At 41.8% G+C, this 20454-nt stretch overlaps 1 protein-coding gene across 1 annotated transcript in view; it reads right to left on the bottom strand.

Annotated features, from left to right (window-relative positions):
- The window catches only part of LOC136885355 (nephrin-like), a 424800-nt gene that overhangs the window by 313984 nt on the left and 90362 nt on the right, over positions 1 to 20454 (bottom strand). Inside the window, exon 3 of the mRNA XM_068230401.1 lies at positions 19674 to 20024. Coding sequence (XP_068086502.1) covers positions 19674 to 20024 — 351 coding nt within the window. The remainder of the gene's footprint in view (positions 1 to 19673; positions 20025 to 20454) is intronic.

The following is a 20454-nucleotide window of genomic DNA, read 5'->3' as shown; positions in this document are numbered from 1 at the left end:
TCAGTGTGGTTTTACGTACTTGATGAATGTGGATGATTTGTTTTTTATTCATTATACGTACATTGCGCTGACAATTCATATTTTTTTATGTGTGCTGTGTCATTGTATATGGAAGATGACCAAATGTTGTTTCAACAAAGGTTAATTAAATAAAAAAAATATATGATTCATTAGATAGTAATGTTTATAACGTCTTAAGCAGTGATGATAAGTTGTATAATGGAAAATGAAGTATAATTTAGTCCGCACCTGTGGTGTAGTGGTTAATGTGAGCTGCCACGAAATTGGAAAAGTAGGGCTGGAACGGCGTCCACTCAGCTTCTGGATTTTAACTGAGTAGAGAGGGGAGGGGTTCCACCTCAGCCACTCTTGAAGTGGTGTTTCGTGATTTCCCACTTCTTCTCTAGTCAAATTTTGCGATGACACCTAACTTAAGGCCACGGCCACTTCCTTCCCTCTTCCCTGTCTATCCCTCCCAATTTTCCCATCCCCCATAAGACCCCTGTTCGGCATTTGCAGGTGAAGTCACATGGGAGAGCCTCCTACCCAGTTATATCCACACCCACATGTCTCACGCTCCAGGACACTGCCCTTGAGGCGGTAGAGGTGGGATCCCTCGCTGAGTCCAGAGGAAAAATCAATCCTGGATTAAATAAAGGAAGTAAATAATAAATTGTAATACTGCGTAGATCGCAGCTATGGTTGGCACTATCGTTCAGCACACAAATCAGGCTCACTGTACGGGTTCCTGTCAAATCTGTCATGTTTACTCTTTAGAAATAAGAACATTAACCTGTTTTATAAAGCAATTCTAACATATAATTCGCATCTGTCACCACATTAACTACGAGCACTCCTTTCCAGCATATTATTACCGCCTTCCTTTGCAACTATACAATTGATCTCTACGTCACCCACTGTCGCACGCCATTTGAGATGCAGGATATCAATCATAACTGTCAAACTACTAAAAGCTCCTTCATCACTGTGTATTTACCGACTCTCTCTCGAGCTACGGCACAATTTCTCACACAATGAACAAGATTTTTAAATGTCAGGTCGTTGTATTTCACGACAATATGTTGTAGAGCAGAAGCCAGTGACCTACCGTGTGTTTCAAAACAAAAGACACTGAATAGTTAAGAAGACTGTAAACAAATGAGTGGTGACATAGTCCAGACACTCACAGGAGATCGGGCATAGGATATGGGAGCGGCCATTTGGGAGTGTTATTGTTGTGTGGCGTTGAAGTGAAGAGTGTCGCTTTCACCGCTCTAAAGCATGTTTACAAAAGGTGATCAGAGTTCGTGGATTAAAATCGAGGTTGCCCGTGGTAAAAATGTACCAGAATGTTATCGAGGATTTCGTGAAACCTGCGGCGAGAATGCATTACTGGTTATACGATGGGTGAAGGCGTTACGTGCGGGTCGAAATGTGACCGCGGATTTGCACCGCACAGGTCGGCCGTCCATTCCTCAACATCAGATTGACATCGTGAATGGTCTCATTTCCGTAGACCATCAATGGGCTGTCCTGAAATTATTTGTAGAGGTTGGTCTCAGTCATCAAACGGTGTGGCAGATACTGACGGAATGTCTGCAGGACGCAGTCTTCCTCATCAATTCACCGACGTACAGAAATGGCACCGGCATGCAACACCTGGACAGATACCGCAACGTAGGAGATGCATTTCTGCAGTGTATTGTCTGCATTGATGAGGCGAGAGTACGAACCTACGAGCCTTAATCAAAGTGTCAATCGAATGAATGGTGTCACCCAGGTTCGTCATGTCCACAGAAATTTCGGCAGGAACTCAGTCGGGTGAATCTTATGCTGATTGTGGCATGACTACGAGGGTGTCATTCTTACTCTTGAGGGACTAACTGTCAACAGTGACTACTATTGCCGATTTCTGGAGGGACATCTGTGCCCGGCTATGCGGCCCAAATGTCCACGTTTATCGCGAGACGATCGCCCTATCCTGTTGCATGACAACGCATGTCGTCACGTCGCAAACGATGTAAAGCTCCTCCGCGCTCACCAGACATGAGTCCTTGTGACTTCGACCTGTTTCAGAAGTTGAAGGAACCCCTCCAAGGCGGCCAATTTTCTGACTCCACCTGTATCTGCACAGTAGGACGGTCCGTCGCTGTCAACAGAGGACGCCTTGCCAACGGTCCACAACTGCTTCCCGATATTCGGCAAAAGGTAATAAACTCTCCGGCTGATTACGTTGAAGGAATGCAATACAATTGTACTTGTTAGTTCATTAAATATTGCGTTCTGTCATTGCTGACACCACTTTATATACATCCCTCGTATTTTCTCGTAATGGCATAGTTATTAAATAAGAAATTTTCTTCCTTGAAGCACTACCGTGACTTCGTGTCTCCATCCACCGAAATGGCGCTGTTCTATCATTGTTTCAAACCGTTGTCTGCGTTATAATACAAAGCCTGGAAGTAGAGCCCGTTAAACGCTATCGAAGTGGTCACACTGAAGTTCAATGCCGGGCCGCTAGGATCGCTCTCTTGCCCCCTGTTTACCAGGTTTGCGCCTTTAAACCTGTTTATTGAGTTGGTTGTGAATGTGTGTATTCTTGTGATAATAAGCACTCGCAGTTTCAATCATGGTTTATTACTGTGTTCGTTATTGTCATTCACGAGAAATTAAAAGTAGTACAATTTCATTTCACTAGTTTACAGTGAAAAGTGCTTTAAAAGTACGGTGGCTTGTTGTTACATCTCGCGGAGGAGACAAAACGGGATCTCTGGATTCCTACCTAAAATCGAGAGTGTGCAGTAAACACTTCAGAGAAGAAGACTATAGTATAAGTACATATAAAAAGGCACACCTGCCTAATAAAGCCCCTTCAGTTTTTAAACAGTTTCCCAAACTCAAACAAGTCATTTTAAAATGAAGGAAAGCTCACAAGAAAAGACAGCTTGAAAAACCGGAAAGTGAAAATTAGTATATAGGGCTAAGAAATAAGAGTAAATGTGCGGAACAATCGGATTCTCCTGTGCCTGATAATACTAGAGAATCTGACCTAATAAATGTAGGGCCGGGCTGAGTGGCTCAGACGGTTGAGGTGCTGGCCTTCTGACCCCTACATGGCAGGTTCGATCCTTGCTCAGTCCGGTGGTATTTGAAGGTGCTCAAATATGTCAGCCTCGTGTCGCTGGATTTACGGGCACGTAAAAGAACTGCTGCGGGACAAAATCCCGGCACCTTGTCGTCTCCGAAAACCGAAAAATTAGTTAGTGGGATGTAAAGCTAATAGCATCATTATTATTATAATAAATGTAGGCACCACAACAGCAGGTACACAGTTTTTTCCCGTCCTAAAACCAACAGTACCAAAATACATCACCAGGAAATTGAGGAAGGAGATCAGAAGAAATAGAAACACGTGACTATTATTAAGAAGTTACGCGTAAAAATCCGTGACTTGGAAGCAGAACTTAGTAAGGTAAAGAAGTATCCCGGAAATCTTGCAAGTCGAGTTTCTAAAATTCAGAAGAAAGCTGAGGGAGGTAATATGAAACCAAACTTCAGAGCTTTGGAAAAAAAGAAATGTAAATACCAGGAGACTACAGTTAAACTTTGTGTGCTGTTAACTTCAAGGTCGCCAACGGGTTATCGGCTTCTCAGAACACTCGATATTTTGCATCTTCCTCCCAAGAATGTTGAAATCGTATGTTGGATACTCAAAAGGGGAAACGGGTATAACTTCGCTAACTAAAGCTCGATTACTGGCAGAAAAACTGTCGTTAGTGAACGATAACGAAAAGGTTGGTTCTCTTATAATAGATGAAATGTCCATAAAGCCGAGACCAATGTATGGCAGAAAATTAGATCGGATTATTGGATTGAATGAGATTGAAATTGACGCTCTTGGAATCGAAGATAGGTTGGCCAATAAACTTCTCTGCATTTTGTTCAAGGGACTCTCTACATATTACAGAATACCGGTGTCTTTCTATTTCACTTCGTCCGTTACGGGCTCACAACTTGCAAAATTAACCTTCGATGCGTTAAATGCTGTTGAAGAGTGTGGTTTCAGAGTGATCAGAATTGTGACCGACAATTCCCAGGTAAATGTTTCGATGTTCGAAACATTATGCGGAGGAAGCATTACGCATGAGATACGACATCCAGCTGATGAATCTAGGTCTGTGTTCCTAAGTTTTCTATCCCAGCCACGTCATAAAAAACGTGCGATCCCAACATTTGCACGAGGCTTTTTTGTAAACAATGCTACCGTGACCGGCGATCATTTGAGAGGTCTTTTCAAACTTCAGAAATCTTCAATTATGAAGCCGGTGAGGAAACTAACCAGAAAAGTAGTTTACCTGACATATTTGGAGAAAATGAATGTAGCAAGAGCCAAAATTGTATTTTCCCCTGAAACAATCGCTGGTTTGAAGAGTATGGAGGTGGTTTGTCCCGAGAGCATGAAAGACAGGGACAGTTTAAAAGGAAAACAATGTTTATGGAGCATTTTATGAAGTAGTTCCATGATGTCTGCAACACCTCGTATGGGACATATTCTAGGAATGAGAACAAACTGGTATTTTTCAGCATTGAAGATGAACGCCTCAGTTGGTTAATAAATGATTTCCTGCCATATATCAAGAACATTCAAATGCATCCACAGAAAGAGAAAAGATTCACGAGGGAAACGTATCAGGCGTTGGTCTTGACTACCCAATCCACTGTGGCCTGCGTAAAATACCTCATAAGTATAAATTTTCATTATGTCTTGACGATGAAACTAACAAGCGATGATATCGAGCTTTTCTTTAGCCACCTACGACGCAAAGCGGGATACAATGACACAATGGACGCAAGGTCAAGCCTTAACGCAATCGAAACAACGCTCCATACAGGAATTATTGCGGCATCAAAACATGGCAATCTTGAGCTGAGGGATGAAAATAAGATCCGCAATGTATGAACCAGTTTACTACAATCAAGAATATGCCACAGGGAAGAAAAATATAGAAGGAATGAAAGTCGCGAGGATGTGCAAATTCCGCAGCTTCCCGGACACATAACGTCTGTCATTACAAAACCCTTGTAAGGTAAATTACAGATCTGTGTGAACAATACCTTATTGTTAAATGTTCGCTAGTATATAAATATGATTAATTTGTTTCATATTCAACAGCTACAATGCCTGGTATTTCTCTAGCTATGGTAGCAGGATACTTAGTGGGTATGGGAAGAACAAACAGACTGTGAAGGCTGTTAAAACATATCTCTTCTCCAGCTAGTGAAAGTCCAACATTGTGCCTTATTCGCTTTCAAGATCGAGGAGCCCTCCGATACCCGAAATCATAGTTTGTGGCTCTCCTGCAGCGCGTGACGGAATTTGTCACCCCTGCTGTGCAGTATTTACCCCGACGACAGATACTAAAAATGTGTACTTTTTTTTCTGAAAGCCTGGTTCATCAGTGAAATTAAGTGTAGAGAGTGTAAAGACAACAAGTTACCTCTTTTTCTACTCCAAAAATTTCTGAGACCTCTATTAGACAACATTGCTTCGAGCCAGTCAAGTAGAAGTGAGAAAGTTTTGAAATTTGATAAGAAGCCCCTGAGTAGGAAAATTTTAAAACTTTAGACACCTACAACTTTCAGCTCCCTATTTAGGATATAATTTACTTATAGACATACACGGCCATGCGAACACAAGGGGGCAAGAACGCGATCCTGGTGGCTGAATGGTGAACTAAGATGGCACCCGTTTTCATTAGTGCATTTCAAGGCCTTGTATTATAGCGTTGGCAACGTTTAAAATACACTATAGAGAATACGTACCACTTTGCGAGATATCGCAAGACTTTGATTGCCAGCGCACCTAGCGGTACGGCCTTGAAACTGAATGTAGTAGTACCACCACCGTCTCAATCTCTATACAGGATTGAGACGGCGGTGAGTAGTACACTATAGGCTCCGTGCGCTGACTGGAGAAATGCACCGCTGCGCTGCGAGTGGTGAACAATGCAAGTTAATGCGTTTCGCCGCGCACATATCCGCTGTCGTCTCACCGCGTGGCAGGGACATAAGGTTCTACTCTTCACGTCAGTGTGATATATCACGGCGGCTGTCTACATCACAAACATGACCCGATCAACACGTAGGGAATATGGTCTTAGATTCTAATAATGGCTTTAGACAAAAACATAGAAAGTGATTCATCGATAGAGGGCCACAGTAAAATGATTGAATATGTATATGTAAACATCACACGTAATCCAGCTTCTTATGGTCAGCTCTTGATGAAGGCGCCCCCAAGTAGTTCTCGTAATTTCCACCCGCAGCAGCATATTGCTATACGTACGGAGCCAATTCACTAAGAATAATCGCGAAAGTGACAGGCTGTAACTCGTCGTAAATTAAAACGTGGTTACAGGAGTTTCCCCATTTCACATCGGATGGTAAAATATTCTGTGACGTTCGCAGCAAAGAGTTGAGTGAAACTTGTCTTATATTTCCCCTAACGAGTTATTATCAGTTTTGCAAAACAACAATGATATTTCAATTGATGCATATTATAATATATAAAATTCAAGCTGCCTAAACATATTTTAGAACCTATTTGAGAGTCTATTTTAAACAACTAAAATAACATTTAAGCACTTAAAAATCGGAGGTCTAGTAATCACTAGTGCATGTTTCTCTGGTGGTTGGAAGTGTAGTGTGTTGTCTAAAATTGAAGAGAAACGCGTTATAACAAACACAAATACTCAGTCCCTGAGCCAGAAGAATTAATTAGACGCGATTCAAATTCACGATTCGGCAGGGAATGGAATCCAGAACTTTCTGAAGAGAAGGCCTCAACGCTGAGCTTTCAGCCAAGGATTCGGACAAAACGAAATCATTATTTCTATCAGTTTTAACATGGAACTTTCCTAGTTTCAGTCTTTCCGCCTCATGTTTAAGTTCGAGCCGCCAGGTGCGCCACTGTCAGCATGTCTCAGAGTTTAGCACGGGAAGTACGGAAGTGTTCAGTATTGCCTAGAATGTGTTTGACTGTTTACGGGTACTTTAATGGCTCGCGTTGGTATCGCCAAAAATTAGAGAAGAAAGAAATGCTAAAGCGCAGTGCTAGAGATAGGTAATGGTCACATAAATAACAATCTTTTGTATAGTCATCAATTTTTCGAATCCTGACATTCAGGAAATTATTTCGTCTTCTAAGTCTTAAAATCCATCCATCCATCCATCCATCCATCCATCCATCCATCCATCCATCCATCCATCCATCCATCCATCCATCCATCCATCCATCCATCCATCCATCCATCCATCCATCCATCCATCCATCCATCCATCCATCCATCCATCCATCCATCCATCCATCCATCCATCCATCCATCCATCCATCCATCCATCCATCCATCCATCCATCCATCCATCCATCCATCCATCCATCCATCCATCCATCCATCCATCCATCCATCCATCCATCCATCCATCCATCCATCCATCCATCCATCCATCCATCCATCCATCCATCCATCCATCCATCCATCCATCCATCCATCCATCCATCCATCCATCCATCCATCCATCCATCCATCCATCCATCCATCCATCCATCCATCCATCCATCCATCCATCCATCCATCCATCCATCCATCCATCCATCCATCCATCCATCCATCCATCCATCCATCCATCCATCCATCCATCCATCCATCCATCCATCCATCCATCCATCCATCCATCCATCCATCCATCCATCCATCCATCCATCCATCCATCCATCCATCCATCCATCCATCCATCCATCCATCCATCCATCCATCCATCCATCCATCCATCCATCCATCCATCCATCCATCCATCCATCCATCCATCCATCCATCCATCCATCCATCCATCCATCCATCCATCCATCCATCCATCCATCCATCCATCCATCCATCCATCCATCCATCCATCCATCCATCCATCCATCCATCCATCCATCCATCCATCCATCCATCCATCCATCCATCCATCCATCCATCCATCCATCCATCCATCCATCCATCCATCCATCCATCCATCCATCCATCCATCCATCCATCCATCCATCCATCCATCCATCCATCCATCCATCCATCCATCCATCCATCCATCCATCCATCCATCCATCCATCCATCCATCCATCCATCCATCCATCCATCCATCCATCCATCCATCCATCCATCCATCCATCCATCCATCCATCCATCCATCCATCCATCCATCCATCCATCCATCCATCCATCCATCCATCCATCCATCCATCCATCCATCCATCCATCCATCCATCCATCCATCCATCCATCCATCCATCCATCCATCCATCCATCCATCCATCCATCCATCCATCCATCCATCCATCCATCCATCCATCCATCCATCCATCCATCCATCCATCCATCCATCCATCCATCCATCCATCCATCCATCCATCCATCCATCCATCCATCCATCCATCCATCCATCCATCCATCCATCCATCCATCCATCCATCCATCCATCCATCCATCCATCCATCCATCCATCCATCCATCCATCCATCCATCCATCCATCCATCCATCCATCCATCCATCCATCCATCCATCCATCCATCCATCCATCCATCCATCCATCCATCCATCCATCCATCCATCCATCCATCCATCCATCCATCCATCCATCCATCCATCCATCCATCCATCCATCCATCCATCCATCCATCCATCCATCCATCCATCCATCCATCCATCCATCCATCCATCCATCCATCCATCCATCCATCCATCCATCCATCCATCCATCCATCCATCCATCCATCCATCCATCCATCCATCCATCCATCCATCCATCCATCCATCCATCCATCCATCCATCCATCCATCCATCCATCCATCCATCCATCCATCCATCCATCCATCCATCCATCCATCCATCCATCCATCCATCCATCCATCCATCCATCCATCCATCCATCCATCCATCCATCCATCCATCCATCCATCCATCCATCCATCCATCCATCCATCCATCCATCCATCCATCCATCCATCCATCCATCCATCCATCCATCCATCCATCCATCCATCCATCCATCCATCCATCCATCCATCCATCCATCCATCCATCCATCCATCCATCCATCCATCCATCCATCCATCCATCCATCCATCCATCCATCCATCCATCCATCCATCCATCCATCCATCCATCCATCCATCCATCCATCCATCCATCCATCCATCCATCCATCCATCCATCCATCCATCCATCCATCCATCCATCCATCCATCCATCCATCCATCCATCCATCCATCCATCCATCCATCCATCCATCCATCCATCCATCCATCCATCCATCCATCCATCCATCCATCCATCCATCCATCCATCCATCCATCCATCCATCCATCCATCCATCCATCCATCCATCCATCCATCCATCCATCCATCCATCCATCCATCCATCCATCCATCCATCCATCCATCCATCCATCCATCCATCCATCCATCCATCCATCCATCCATCCATCCATCCATCCATCCATCCATCCATCCATCCATCCATCCATCCATCCATCCATCCATCCATCCATCCATCCATCCATCCATCCATCCATCCATCCATCCATCCATCCATCCATCCATCCATCCATCCATCCATCCATCCATCCATCCATCCATCCATCCATCCATCCATCCATCCATCCATCCATCCATCCATCCATCCATCCATCCATCCATCCATCCATCCATCCATCCATCCATCCATCCATCCATCCATCCATCCATCCATCCATCCATCCATCCATCCATCCATCCATCCATCCATCCATCCATCCATCCATCCATCCATCCATCCATCCATCCATCCATCCATCCATCCATCCATCCATCCATCCATCCATCCATCCATCCATCCATCCATCCATCCATCCATCCATCCATCCATCCATCCATCCATCCATCCATCCATCCATCCATCCATCCATCCATCCATCCATCCATCCATCCATCCATCCATCCATCCATCCATCCATCCATCCATCCATCCATCCATCCATCCATCCATCCATCCATCCATCCATCCATCCATCCATCCATCCATCCATCCATCCATCCATCCATCCATCCATCCATCCATCCATCCATCCATCCATCCATCCATCCATCCATCCATCCATCCATCCATCCATCCATCCATCCATCCATCCATCCATCCATCCATCCATCCATCCATCCATCCATCCATCCATCCATCCATCCATCCATCCATCCATCCATCCATCCATCCATCCATCCATCCATCCATCCATCCATCCATCCATCCATCCATCCATCCATCCATCCATCCATCCATCCATCCATCCATCCATCCATCCATCCATCCATCCATCCATCCATCCATCCATCCATCCATCCATCCATCCATCCATCCATCCATCCATCCATCCATCCATCCATCCATCCATCCATCCATCCATCCATCCATCCATCCATCCATCCATCCATCCATCCATCCATCCATCCATCCATCCATCCATCCATCCATCCATCCATCCATCCATCCATCCATCCATCCATCCATCCATCCATCCATCCATCCATCCATCCATCCATCCATCCATCCATCCATCCATCCATCCATCCATCCATCCATCCATCCATCCATCCATCCATCCATCCATCCATCCATCCATCCATCCATCCATCCATCCATCCATCCATCCATCCATCCATCCATCCATCCATCCATCCATCCATCCATCCATCCATCCATCCATCCATCCATCCATCCATCCATCCATCCATCCATCCATCCATCCATCCATCCATCCATCCATCCATCCATCCATCCATCCATCCATCCATCCATCCATCCATCCATCCATCCATCCATCCATCCATCCATCCATCCATCCATCCATCCATCCATCCATCCATCCATCCATCCATCCATCCATCCATCCATCCATCCATCCATCCATCCATCCATCCATCCATCCATCCATCCATCCATCCATCCATCCATCCATCCATCCATCCATCCATCCATCCATCCATCCATCCATCCATCCATCCATCCATCCATCCATCCATCCATCCATCCATCCATCCATCCATCCATCCATCCATCCATCCATCCATCCATCCATCCATCCATCCATCCATCCATCCATCCATCCATCCATCCATCCATCCATCCATCCATCCATCCATCCATCCATCCATCCATCCATCCATCCATCCATCCATCCATCCATCCATCCATCCATCCATCCATCCATCCATCCATCCATCCATCCATCCATCCATCCATCCATCCATCCATCCTTTTTGAATCAGAAATTATACGACACTCACCTCGCAGCGACTAAACTACTTTCAAACGCACAATGGGCACTATTCTATCAAGAAGTAGAGAACAAATTATTCTACGAACTAGCCGAAAAACAGTCAAATTTGGAGAATAAACTCAACAGGCTAAAAAACTGCCAACTACATAACCAACACACTAGAAACTCCAATAGTAACACGTTCGATCGTACGCAGTTTCATCCAGCTGTTGTAAGCCATATTTCATTTCAATACAAGAACTTACTGATTTCCATGATTATAATTTTTACAACACCCCATTTATACTTTATTCTTTGTTAAAAACCTCTTAGTATGTATATTCCTTGTATTATTAACTATTACCATAATAACATCTCATTTCACTTGTTATTCTTTAAAATAACATTTTCTTAGGATTTCGCCAAAAATGATCTTTGCTCCAATACGGCTGATGATGACCCCTAGATGGGTCGGAACTAGTACCGTGTAATTTATAATTTTGTGAAATGTTTTAGTATTGAAAAGGTGGAAACTTTTACGTTGTTATTATTATTACTTATATATTATTGTAGTCAATAAAGCATTTAGATCACTGCATTTTGAAATGCAGATATTAAAAAGAACAAGCAGGGGTAGGTATAAAAGAGATGGCATATTTAATACTTGTAAGACCTCAACTGGAGTATGCTTTGCAGGTAAGGGATGCTTATCAAGAATTTTTGGTAAATGAATTGGAGTGGGTACAGAGGAAAGCAGGTTAGTTATGTGATGGGGACCACAGAATGACCAGCAGTGTTAGTATCATGCTAAGAAAACTTGCAAGGGTAAGTTTGACAGAAAGGAGGTTGAGAGTATGTACCTGGGATATGTACCTGGCATATACAGGGGAAAGTGCTTGGGAGGATAATGGAAAGAGATTAAAGACTGAAGCTGTTTATGGAGGTAGGTTCTATCACAAGTTTTAAAAATAAGGTTACGCCAATGGTATAATAACCGGGGGAAATATTCATTTGTGGGAGGGGGGGGGGGGGGAAAGAATGGAATAGCAGAGCAAAGAACATCTTCAATCATTTCCAAAAATATGTGCATTCATTCAAATGTAGAATGAAGTCATGGCAGAAGTAAGTAAGAAAATACTCCATTTGGAAAATAAATTTTCTAATTCTTATGTGTTAACACCATGATTATTTTCTCATGAAAAGGATCATAGACTTATTGCTTATAACTTTATATTTTCAGAACAAACAGTCCCTCAGTATGAAGATGTTTCATTTTTATAACATTTTCGGGTCACTCGAGCAGTTGCTGAGAATATTGCTGAGCAGTTTCAGCGAACTCCTCAGTTTAAAAGGCACTATGGGCAATATGAAAAACTATCAGCTCTAAGTCAGGTCAGCAGTGGTAATTTATAGTTGACTACGCTTCATGCATTCATTTCTCAGCAAAATGCCTATACATGTATTTTATTCATCTTTGGCATAATACATATGCATTGCTAATTTCAGGTTCTCATATTTCTGTGGTTCATGGGGCATCAAACTGCAAGTTTCAGAGATGTTGCTGACAGATTTGGTGTTACCATCAGCTCTTTACATGGGGTACTCCAAAGAGTTGTTCTATTTTTGAGCAATCTATCTATCTATCTGCCCAAATAATCACCTGGCCTACAGAAGTTGAAAAAAGGGACAGTGAACTACATTGCAGAAAAAGAAAAAGAGAGTTTCTAGGTGTTATTGGGGCCATCGAAGGCTCACATAAAAATTGACAAACCAGGATTTTTTTTTCTTTTTTGCTAGCTGCTTTACGTTGCACCGACATAGATAGGTCTTATGGCGACGACGGGATAGGAAAGGCCTAGGAGTTGGAGGGAAGCGGCCGTGGCCTTAATTAAGGTACAGCCCAAGCATTTTCCTGGTGTAAAAACGGGAAACTACGGAAAACCATCTTCAGGGCTGCCGACAGTGGGATTCGAACCCACAATCTCCCGGATGCAAGCTCACAGCCGCGTGCCCCTGACCGCTCGACCAACTCGCCCGGTAACCAGGAAATGACCCGGATTCCTATATAAATAGGAAAGGTTTTTATTCTATACCTACAGTGTTCCATCCATGTTTAAGTGATGCTGTATTGGGAGAGAATGGCATCGACATTATTGTAGAAAGGGCCTTGTCTCAACAGGAAATAGGTGACGTTGAGGCCGATGACGATAGAGATGCTAAGAGGATGACATTTGTCAATACATTAAGAATGTAGACATAATTCATTCCTTATCTCCTCATTACAGTAATCAAGTACCCGCCAAATAAATGATTCGTTTCTCCCGCTGTCACTAGATGGCGCTGATTACGCACGGAACGATTCTATTTGCGTTCCAACACGCTGCAATAACGAACCGGTTCTGAACGGTTCTCAGTACGCGCTTGCGCATTCACAGTTGTTGGTGTCGGTTCTGAACGCGTTCCGAACTCGTTCCGAACTGTGTGTTGGAACAAGCCTAATTTCTGCTGTATGATAAATTTGCCTATAAACAGCTGGTGTGATTGAGTTATTCGTGAATATTATTCATGTCTTTTCAGGAATGCTTATTCTTTTTATATTTTATGTGATTTATTGGTCAACGATGTTCTTGTTGTTGTTGATTACGCGTGGTGTTACGTGATGCTCTATCCATCCATAGAATACTAGTCAGATAGAAATCGTTGATATAATTTATAAAGGAATGCAATCGAACGAAGTCTGCGAGAGGGGAGAAATGCGCCAAAGAATTTTTCAAAGAATTTTTCAAAGAATTTTTCAAAGATTTTCTCAAGGGAATCTCTCAAAATTGTATAAAATTTCTCAAATTATAAAATATTTCACAAAAATAATTTGAATAGAATTCCTCGAGAATAAGTTGTAAAGAATTTCTCAGTGGTGTGAAAAAAACGAGTTAGGAAGGATTTTCCAGATATGTCAAAGTAATTTCTCAAGAGAATTTTCTCCAAGTATGCCAATATAAATTAAATAGAAAATTTGTCGCAGATGTGTTAAAGTAAAAATTCTTTAATGAGAATTAGTGAAGAATAAAACAGTAATGAGAAATAGTTATTTCCATGTTCAATGTGGCATTGTTTCGTTGATATTAGTACGACGGTATCACTAATTGCATGATCAATCAATGTTACAGAAAATTGCTTCGGTTGGAGTTCATTGGAGATATTACTGAATCCCATGAAGCGACAAAGCATGTCAAGGACTTATAGTTAGTTGTAAATGAGAAGATCAAGCAATTGAATTATGTTGAAGAGATGTTAAAACAATTATTTTTTTCTTTTGGTGCTTTGTCCAGACTGAGTTTTGTTTTTATATTTTAATAAATGATGTGGTTATTTTGTTCTGATTTTTATTTCACATTATGTCTCCTATCCAGTCAATAGCAAATCGGCCCTGCGAACAGTCCACCCTTTTGGGACCCTCGCTCCGCTGACTGAGCGATCCCGGAGAAGGGGACAATATATATATTTAACATGCTCGAAGATGCAACGCTGCTGCCCACAACATTGTCCGGCTCCATCGCTAAATGGTTAGCGTGCTGACCTTTGGTGCAGAGGGTCCATGGTTCGATTCGAGAACGAGATTTTAACTTCCATCGGTTAATTCCGATGGCTCGGAGACTGTGTTTGTGTGCCGTCTTCACAATTAGAATTCATGATAGCTAGGACCCCATCCTCATAGACGCGGGGTACCGGACTGAGTGGCTCAGGCGGTTGAGGCGCTGGCCTTCTAACCCCAACTTGGCAGGTTCGAATATGGCTCGGTCTGGTGGTATTTGAAGGTGCTCAAATGCGTCAGCTTCATGTCGGTAGATTTACTCGCACGTAAAAGAACTCCCGCGGGAATAAATTCTGGCACCTCGGCGTCTCCGAAAACTGTAAAAGTAGTTAGTCGGGTATAAAGCAAATAACATTATTATTATTATTATTATTATTATTATTATTAACATAGACGCGCAGGTCGCCTGTACGGCGTCAAATCGAAAGACCTGCACCAGATCTCTTCGGAGGCCACACGCCATTATTATTATCCACAACACTGTAAATGGAATGAAGTACTGATCGAAGGAAACAATACTCCCAATGGTTTGATTACAGTAGATGTTCAATATGCCCCCCTCCTACTTCGATGCAAAGTTCACAATGGTGCAATAGTGACTTTTGAACTCTGTTCAGGATGTGTGGTGTGTCTCGAACGACCTAGAAAACTGCCTGTATTCTTTGTACGAGTTCATCTCCTCTTTTTACGGGGTTCGCACAATAGTCACTTTGTGCAGAACAAACCTCTGCCTCTTACTTCCCACTTACCCTCCCTTCCCCTGCCTCCTCTGATGCACCTGGTATAGCAAAAACGGCGAGTTCGTCAATTTGAATCACGCGCCCGGGAGTAACGAAGTAACCTCAGTTTCTCGAAAAGAAAAATTTTCTCCTCCAATCCGATTGCACCATCGTTTTTAGCATAACACGAAGAGCATCCCTGACTTTTTTTTGTCGGTATGGAATTGATATTGTGACCTTTCACGTATTCTGATTCAGGGTTCAAGTTATTATTGTTATGTCTCGGCTGGTATCATGCGGAGATGCAAGGAACTCCACTCAAGAGACGTGCAAGTTCGTCGAGTCTGGTCACAGGATCTCACCGTCTAGATTTTCGAATTCCGACTGACGTATGAGAATGTATATCCAATAATTACGAGTACTTAAAACTATACCGTACTATGATACTAATCTTAACCCACTAATGAGAAATCGAAGAATGATTCTTTTCTTGGAAGGATATTCAGTTTAATGAATATCATATTATGAAAACACAGCTACAAATTAATCGAAAAGCAACATAAATGGACGCTTATTTGAAATTGAGTATCATTACTAAATATAACTGTCCAAATTCCCTAAACTTTTGTTGGTTATTACATGTCACCGCATTACACTCCATTCATAACATAAATGAAATATGTTGGCTTCGCTATCAATCTTAAACTAAAAAAATTAATTAACATACGAGATGCTGAAGGCTTAATTATGTTATAAACTTATTATTCACACCAATTTTTTTGGCCTAATAAAATGAAATTAAAGAAATTTTATTTCTGAACACTCGTATTCACTAACCCGAAAAATGCGTGTCTTTCAGTATTCCGATATCTTTTGAAATCGTCGCCTAATTCAGGAAATCTAAATAAAAACAACTTGGATGCTCCAATGATATATTCTCAACGTTGTCGCTTGTACCATTATATAATCAGGAAATAGGACTACATTATGATCCCTCTAATTACTAACATCACGTAACTAATTAGAAAACAGCCTTCTTCGAAATTCTGCTGTAGCTGCGTCTGGACAACAAATCCCTGAAAATAAGGACATCAGTCGTAATAATAATTCAAAACTCCGATGACTCTGCAGCCTTTGGTATTCTCCACGGACAATCCTGAAAAATCTGCACTCAATGCTCACTACCAAATCTGTGATCTACCAAAATAATATTATTTAGCAGGAAATCAATCTACGCATTGCTCAGAACAATATCTACACCTCTCATCTGCGACATGTTTTTCATCTGCATGGTGTCATATATTACTGAAGATTTTAGTTCATCCCTTTACATCTGCGCGTAGTTAACTCACATTAACTCTTAGGTTATCGCATCTTTGACGACTATCACATAAGCAACTTTAGTATTCTTCGATAACCTTATCACAAAAAAATTGGCATTCATGCTTAAGTACACATCGTTCATTACCACCATTAAATTCATATGTATGACGAACATCAATTATCACCTCAATAAATATATCGCCGGGATCTTTTTCGAAGACTGCATCGCATTATCTAATGCACAACCTCAATGAACTACTATCCATCAAACAACACATTAATTACTCACTTTATTACGACGATCCTATTGAAAACCCTTCTCATTTTATATGCGCATCATGCTCAATAAATTCTCAATTCATTTTCCAAATACTCGCGAAAGTTACGCATATGACGTGAAAATCTGATATTGGATGACTCTTATTTTACGCAAATGCCAATCATCTTATGGTCACCTTCAATAAAACATATCTACATAATAAACCACACAATGAAGTTCACTTTTGATGACATTTTCTTAGTAAAAATCTCCTGCGTAACGTCTACTATTAATAGCTTGAACTCAAATATATAATAGACGACAGATTATAATTTTCCTGGATTATTCATGATGAAAACACAACATTTCCTGCCCGTTACGGAATAATGATCGACGATCATACGGTATCATTCAAGTTGTTTTACCTATACATGTCACATTTTGACACCACGAATCAATTCTACACTACTTTAAGCATCTACATATCAGAATAGATGAAAGACATTATTTATTTTTGGGTACTTCTCGAACTGGTGGCTTCGGGAAGATGACGTCTCCCATCTCTCAGATCTTAATTTTGTCATTTGGCATCCATCTCAAAACTCTCCGGGTCTCTTGCGACCATTTCTTAATTTAGCACATTATCATTTGGTAGCTTAACGTCATGTAATCAATTTCCTTCATGTGTGGCGACATCCTTATAACTGAAACTTGTAATGAAAGATTAGTACAATGTCATATGCATAAATGGCATTTACAATATACTGAGTTAGCACTAGCCTTATATATTGAGAGAATGATATCCTTTTCCTTTTACAATGAATAATTCGTGCTATCCATATAATATTTTTACACTTATAATTGCCTTTTGATCTCGCTTCTTCCTAATCGTGTGGGATACTTCTGATGACCTTTTAGAATTATTTTATTATCCCTATTTTTTACTTAAAACAAAATTCAATTCTAAGATACAATAATAAAAGTCGTTTTGCGTTTTTAAATCTTCCGAATTCTGCAGTCTGTAATCTCCCTTCCAGATGATTTTGACATTTAACGCATAACCTCTTTGATACAGAACGCTCTTGAAATCACTGATGTTGGCAAAGGAACGTGTTTAACAATCCGTCGCCTTCATAACTCGACGTACCAATCGACTATCTCGATATGGGTCTCGATTCTTGAATTTTATTATAATAGATAGACAATGTATGACCACCGTATATGAATTGAGCTTGGCCCGTTTGATTCAACACATTCCATGACCTCCGCTACACATTTTCGTCATTGCTATCTATCTATTGATATCTGTTTACCATCCGCTGAAGAAGATACAACATTTATCCAATATTATCTCGTCGTACTAAAACATTCCTTTATCGACCGTCATCTAAAAAAACAACAACGGGGTTCTGAGCTTGTGAATTCACCGGTACCTTCAATTCGTTATCTGTTATTTATTCAGCTGAGCGAGTTATTTCATTTATTGACGTATTTGAACGTATGACAACTGGACGTATGATTTCATTAATTTTGCGTTACCATAAACTTCCAATGTTCTCTTTAACTGTGATCCAACAGTCATTTGAAGGTTATAATATAGAGTAGATGAATATGAAGCAGAAGTGGGTATCGGAAGACGATTGAGACAGGGATGTTGCGTGTCACCGGCTTTGTTCAATATACAGTATATGTCGAAAAACTGTTACAGAAGGCCCTGGAAAAAGGGAGAGGCGTTTCAGTGGGTGGAGAACCAATAAAGGCCGTAAAATACGCAGATAATGTGGGTATTAGCGGAATCAGAAAAAAGATCTGCAAGTTATGTTGGAAAATATTGATAGAATGGGCAAAGTGTTCGAAATGAAGATCAACATTGGGGAGACTAAGGTGTTGAGAATAGGAAAGGAGGAAATTGCTGTTAATATAACACTAGAGGGAAAGAATTTGGAATAAGTACAGTCATTCAGATATTTGGGAAGTTTGTTAACATGGAATGGAAGCTGTACAGAAGAAATAAGAAGCAGAATAGCTATGAGTAAAGAAGCTTTTGGAAAGGTGAGAGGGCTTTTGACATCTAAGGCAGTCCATATTGACTTAACAAAGAGCTTCGCAAAGAATGGAAAAAGTGCAGTGGATAGATAAAGTGCTAAGAAAAGTAGGAGAGAAGAGACGCCTGATGAAAACGGTAAGGAAGAGGAAAATATCCGGGTTGGGTCACATACTACATAAAAAGTTTCTTCGACAGAGGGTGATGGAGGAAAAAACAGGTCGAAGAAAAGGAAGATGATGAAGGTTTGGAATGTTAACTGATGCCAGACAAGGGAGAAGGCATGAACAACTAAAGTAAGATGCTCAATACATAGAATTATGGAGGGTGTCCAGTTGATACCTGTCTCAAGACAGATTCACAGAAGAAGTTCTGATACCTCCTGTAGCTACAGAGATACTTACAATGAACATCAAGCCGTATGGAGACGTTGAGTGGTTCTGGGAGAGTCATATGATGGACAAGGCACGTGATGGTGGCGTTGTGATGGGCACGAAGAACTCTGGTAAGCCTAGCTTCACTGCGGACATGTTGGTGAGGATCCTTGCTGCTGGTGGTGTTGAGTGTTGATTTTGGCTGCAGTAGATGAGGTGCTGGGCTACCCACAGAGAGCTTCCACGACAGTTCGGGTGGAGGATGTCCACCCTCAGCTACACACCACACACTTAGAACAGAATCCTCCATCACTGGTAGGAAAAGGTTACCAGCATCGAGTCTGCGGCCATCCACCTCAAAGTACGATACTCTAGGAGGCTCTGAAAGAAGAGAAGTTCAGCAATAGAACCTAGAGATAAGGTTCGAATACCTCCCGTAAAATACAAATAACATGGGTATCTTTTTGGGTTGGGGTCTATCTGAAATTAGCACCATTACATTTCCCGACACCATTGTTACCATGACAACCAGTAAGTCAGTAGCGCCATCTTCTCACTGTGCGTTTTCTTCCTGTAACTAAGAGCTTGAGAAAATCTTGTATCAAGTGAACACTCCTCAGTCCCGATTAAAATTCCTTGAACTGGACGGGAAACAAATCCAGGGCCTTGAAATAAGAAACAGGCACGGTACGTCTATATCACAGGGTTGGCTGATAATAATAATAATAATAATAATAATAATAATAATAATAATAATAATAATAATAATAATAATTGTACCAGGGGTGCATCTTTCATGACTATTTAAACT

This window comes from Anabrus simplex, chromosome 14 (assembly GCF_040414725.1).
Source record: "Anabrus simplex isolate iqAnaSimp1 chromosome 14, ASM4041472v1, whole genome shotgun sequence".
In the NCBI taxonomy this organism is placed as follows: domain Eukaryota; kingdom Metazoa; phylum Arthropoda; class Insecta; order Orthoptera; family Tettigoniidae; genus Anabrus; species Anabrus simplex.
This window is presented reverse-complemented; position numbering and strand designations above follow the sequence as displayed.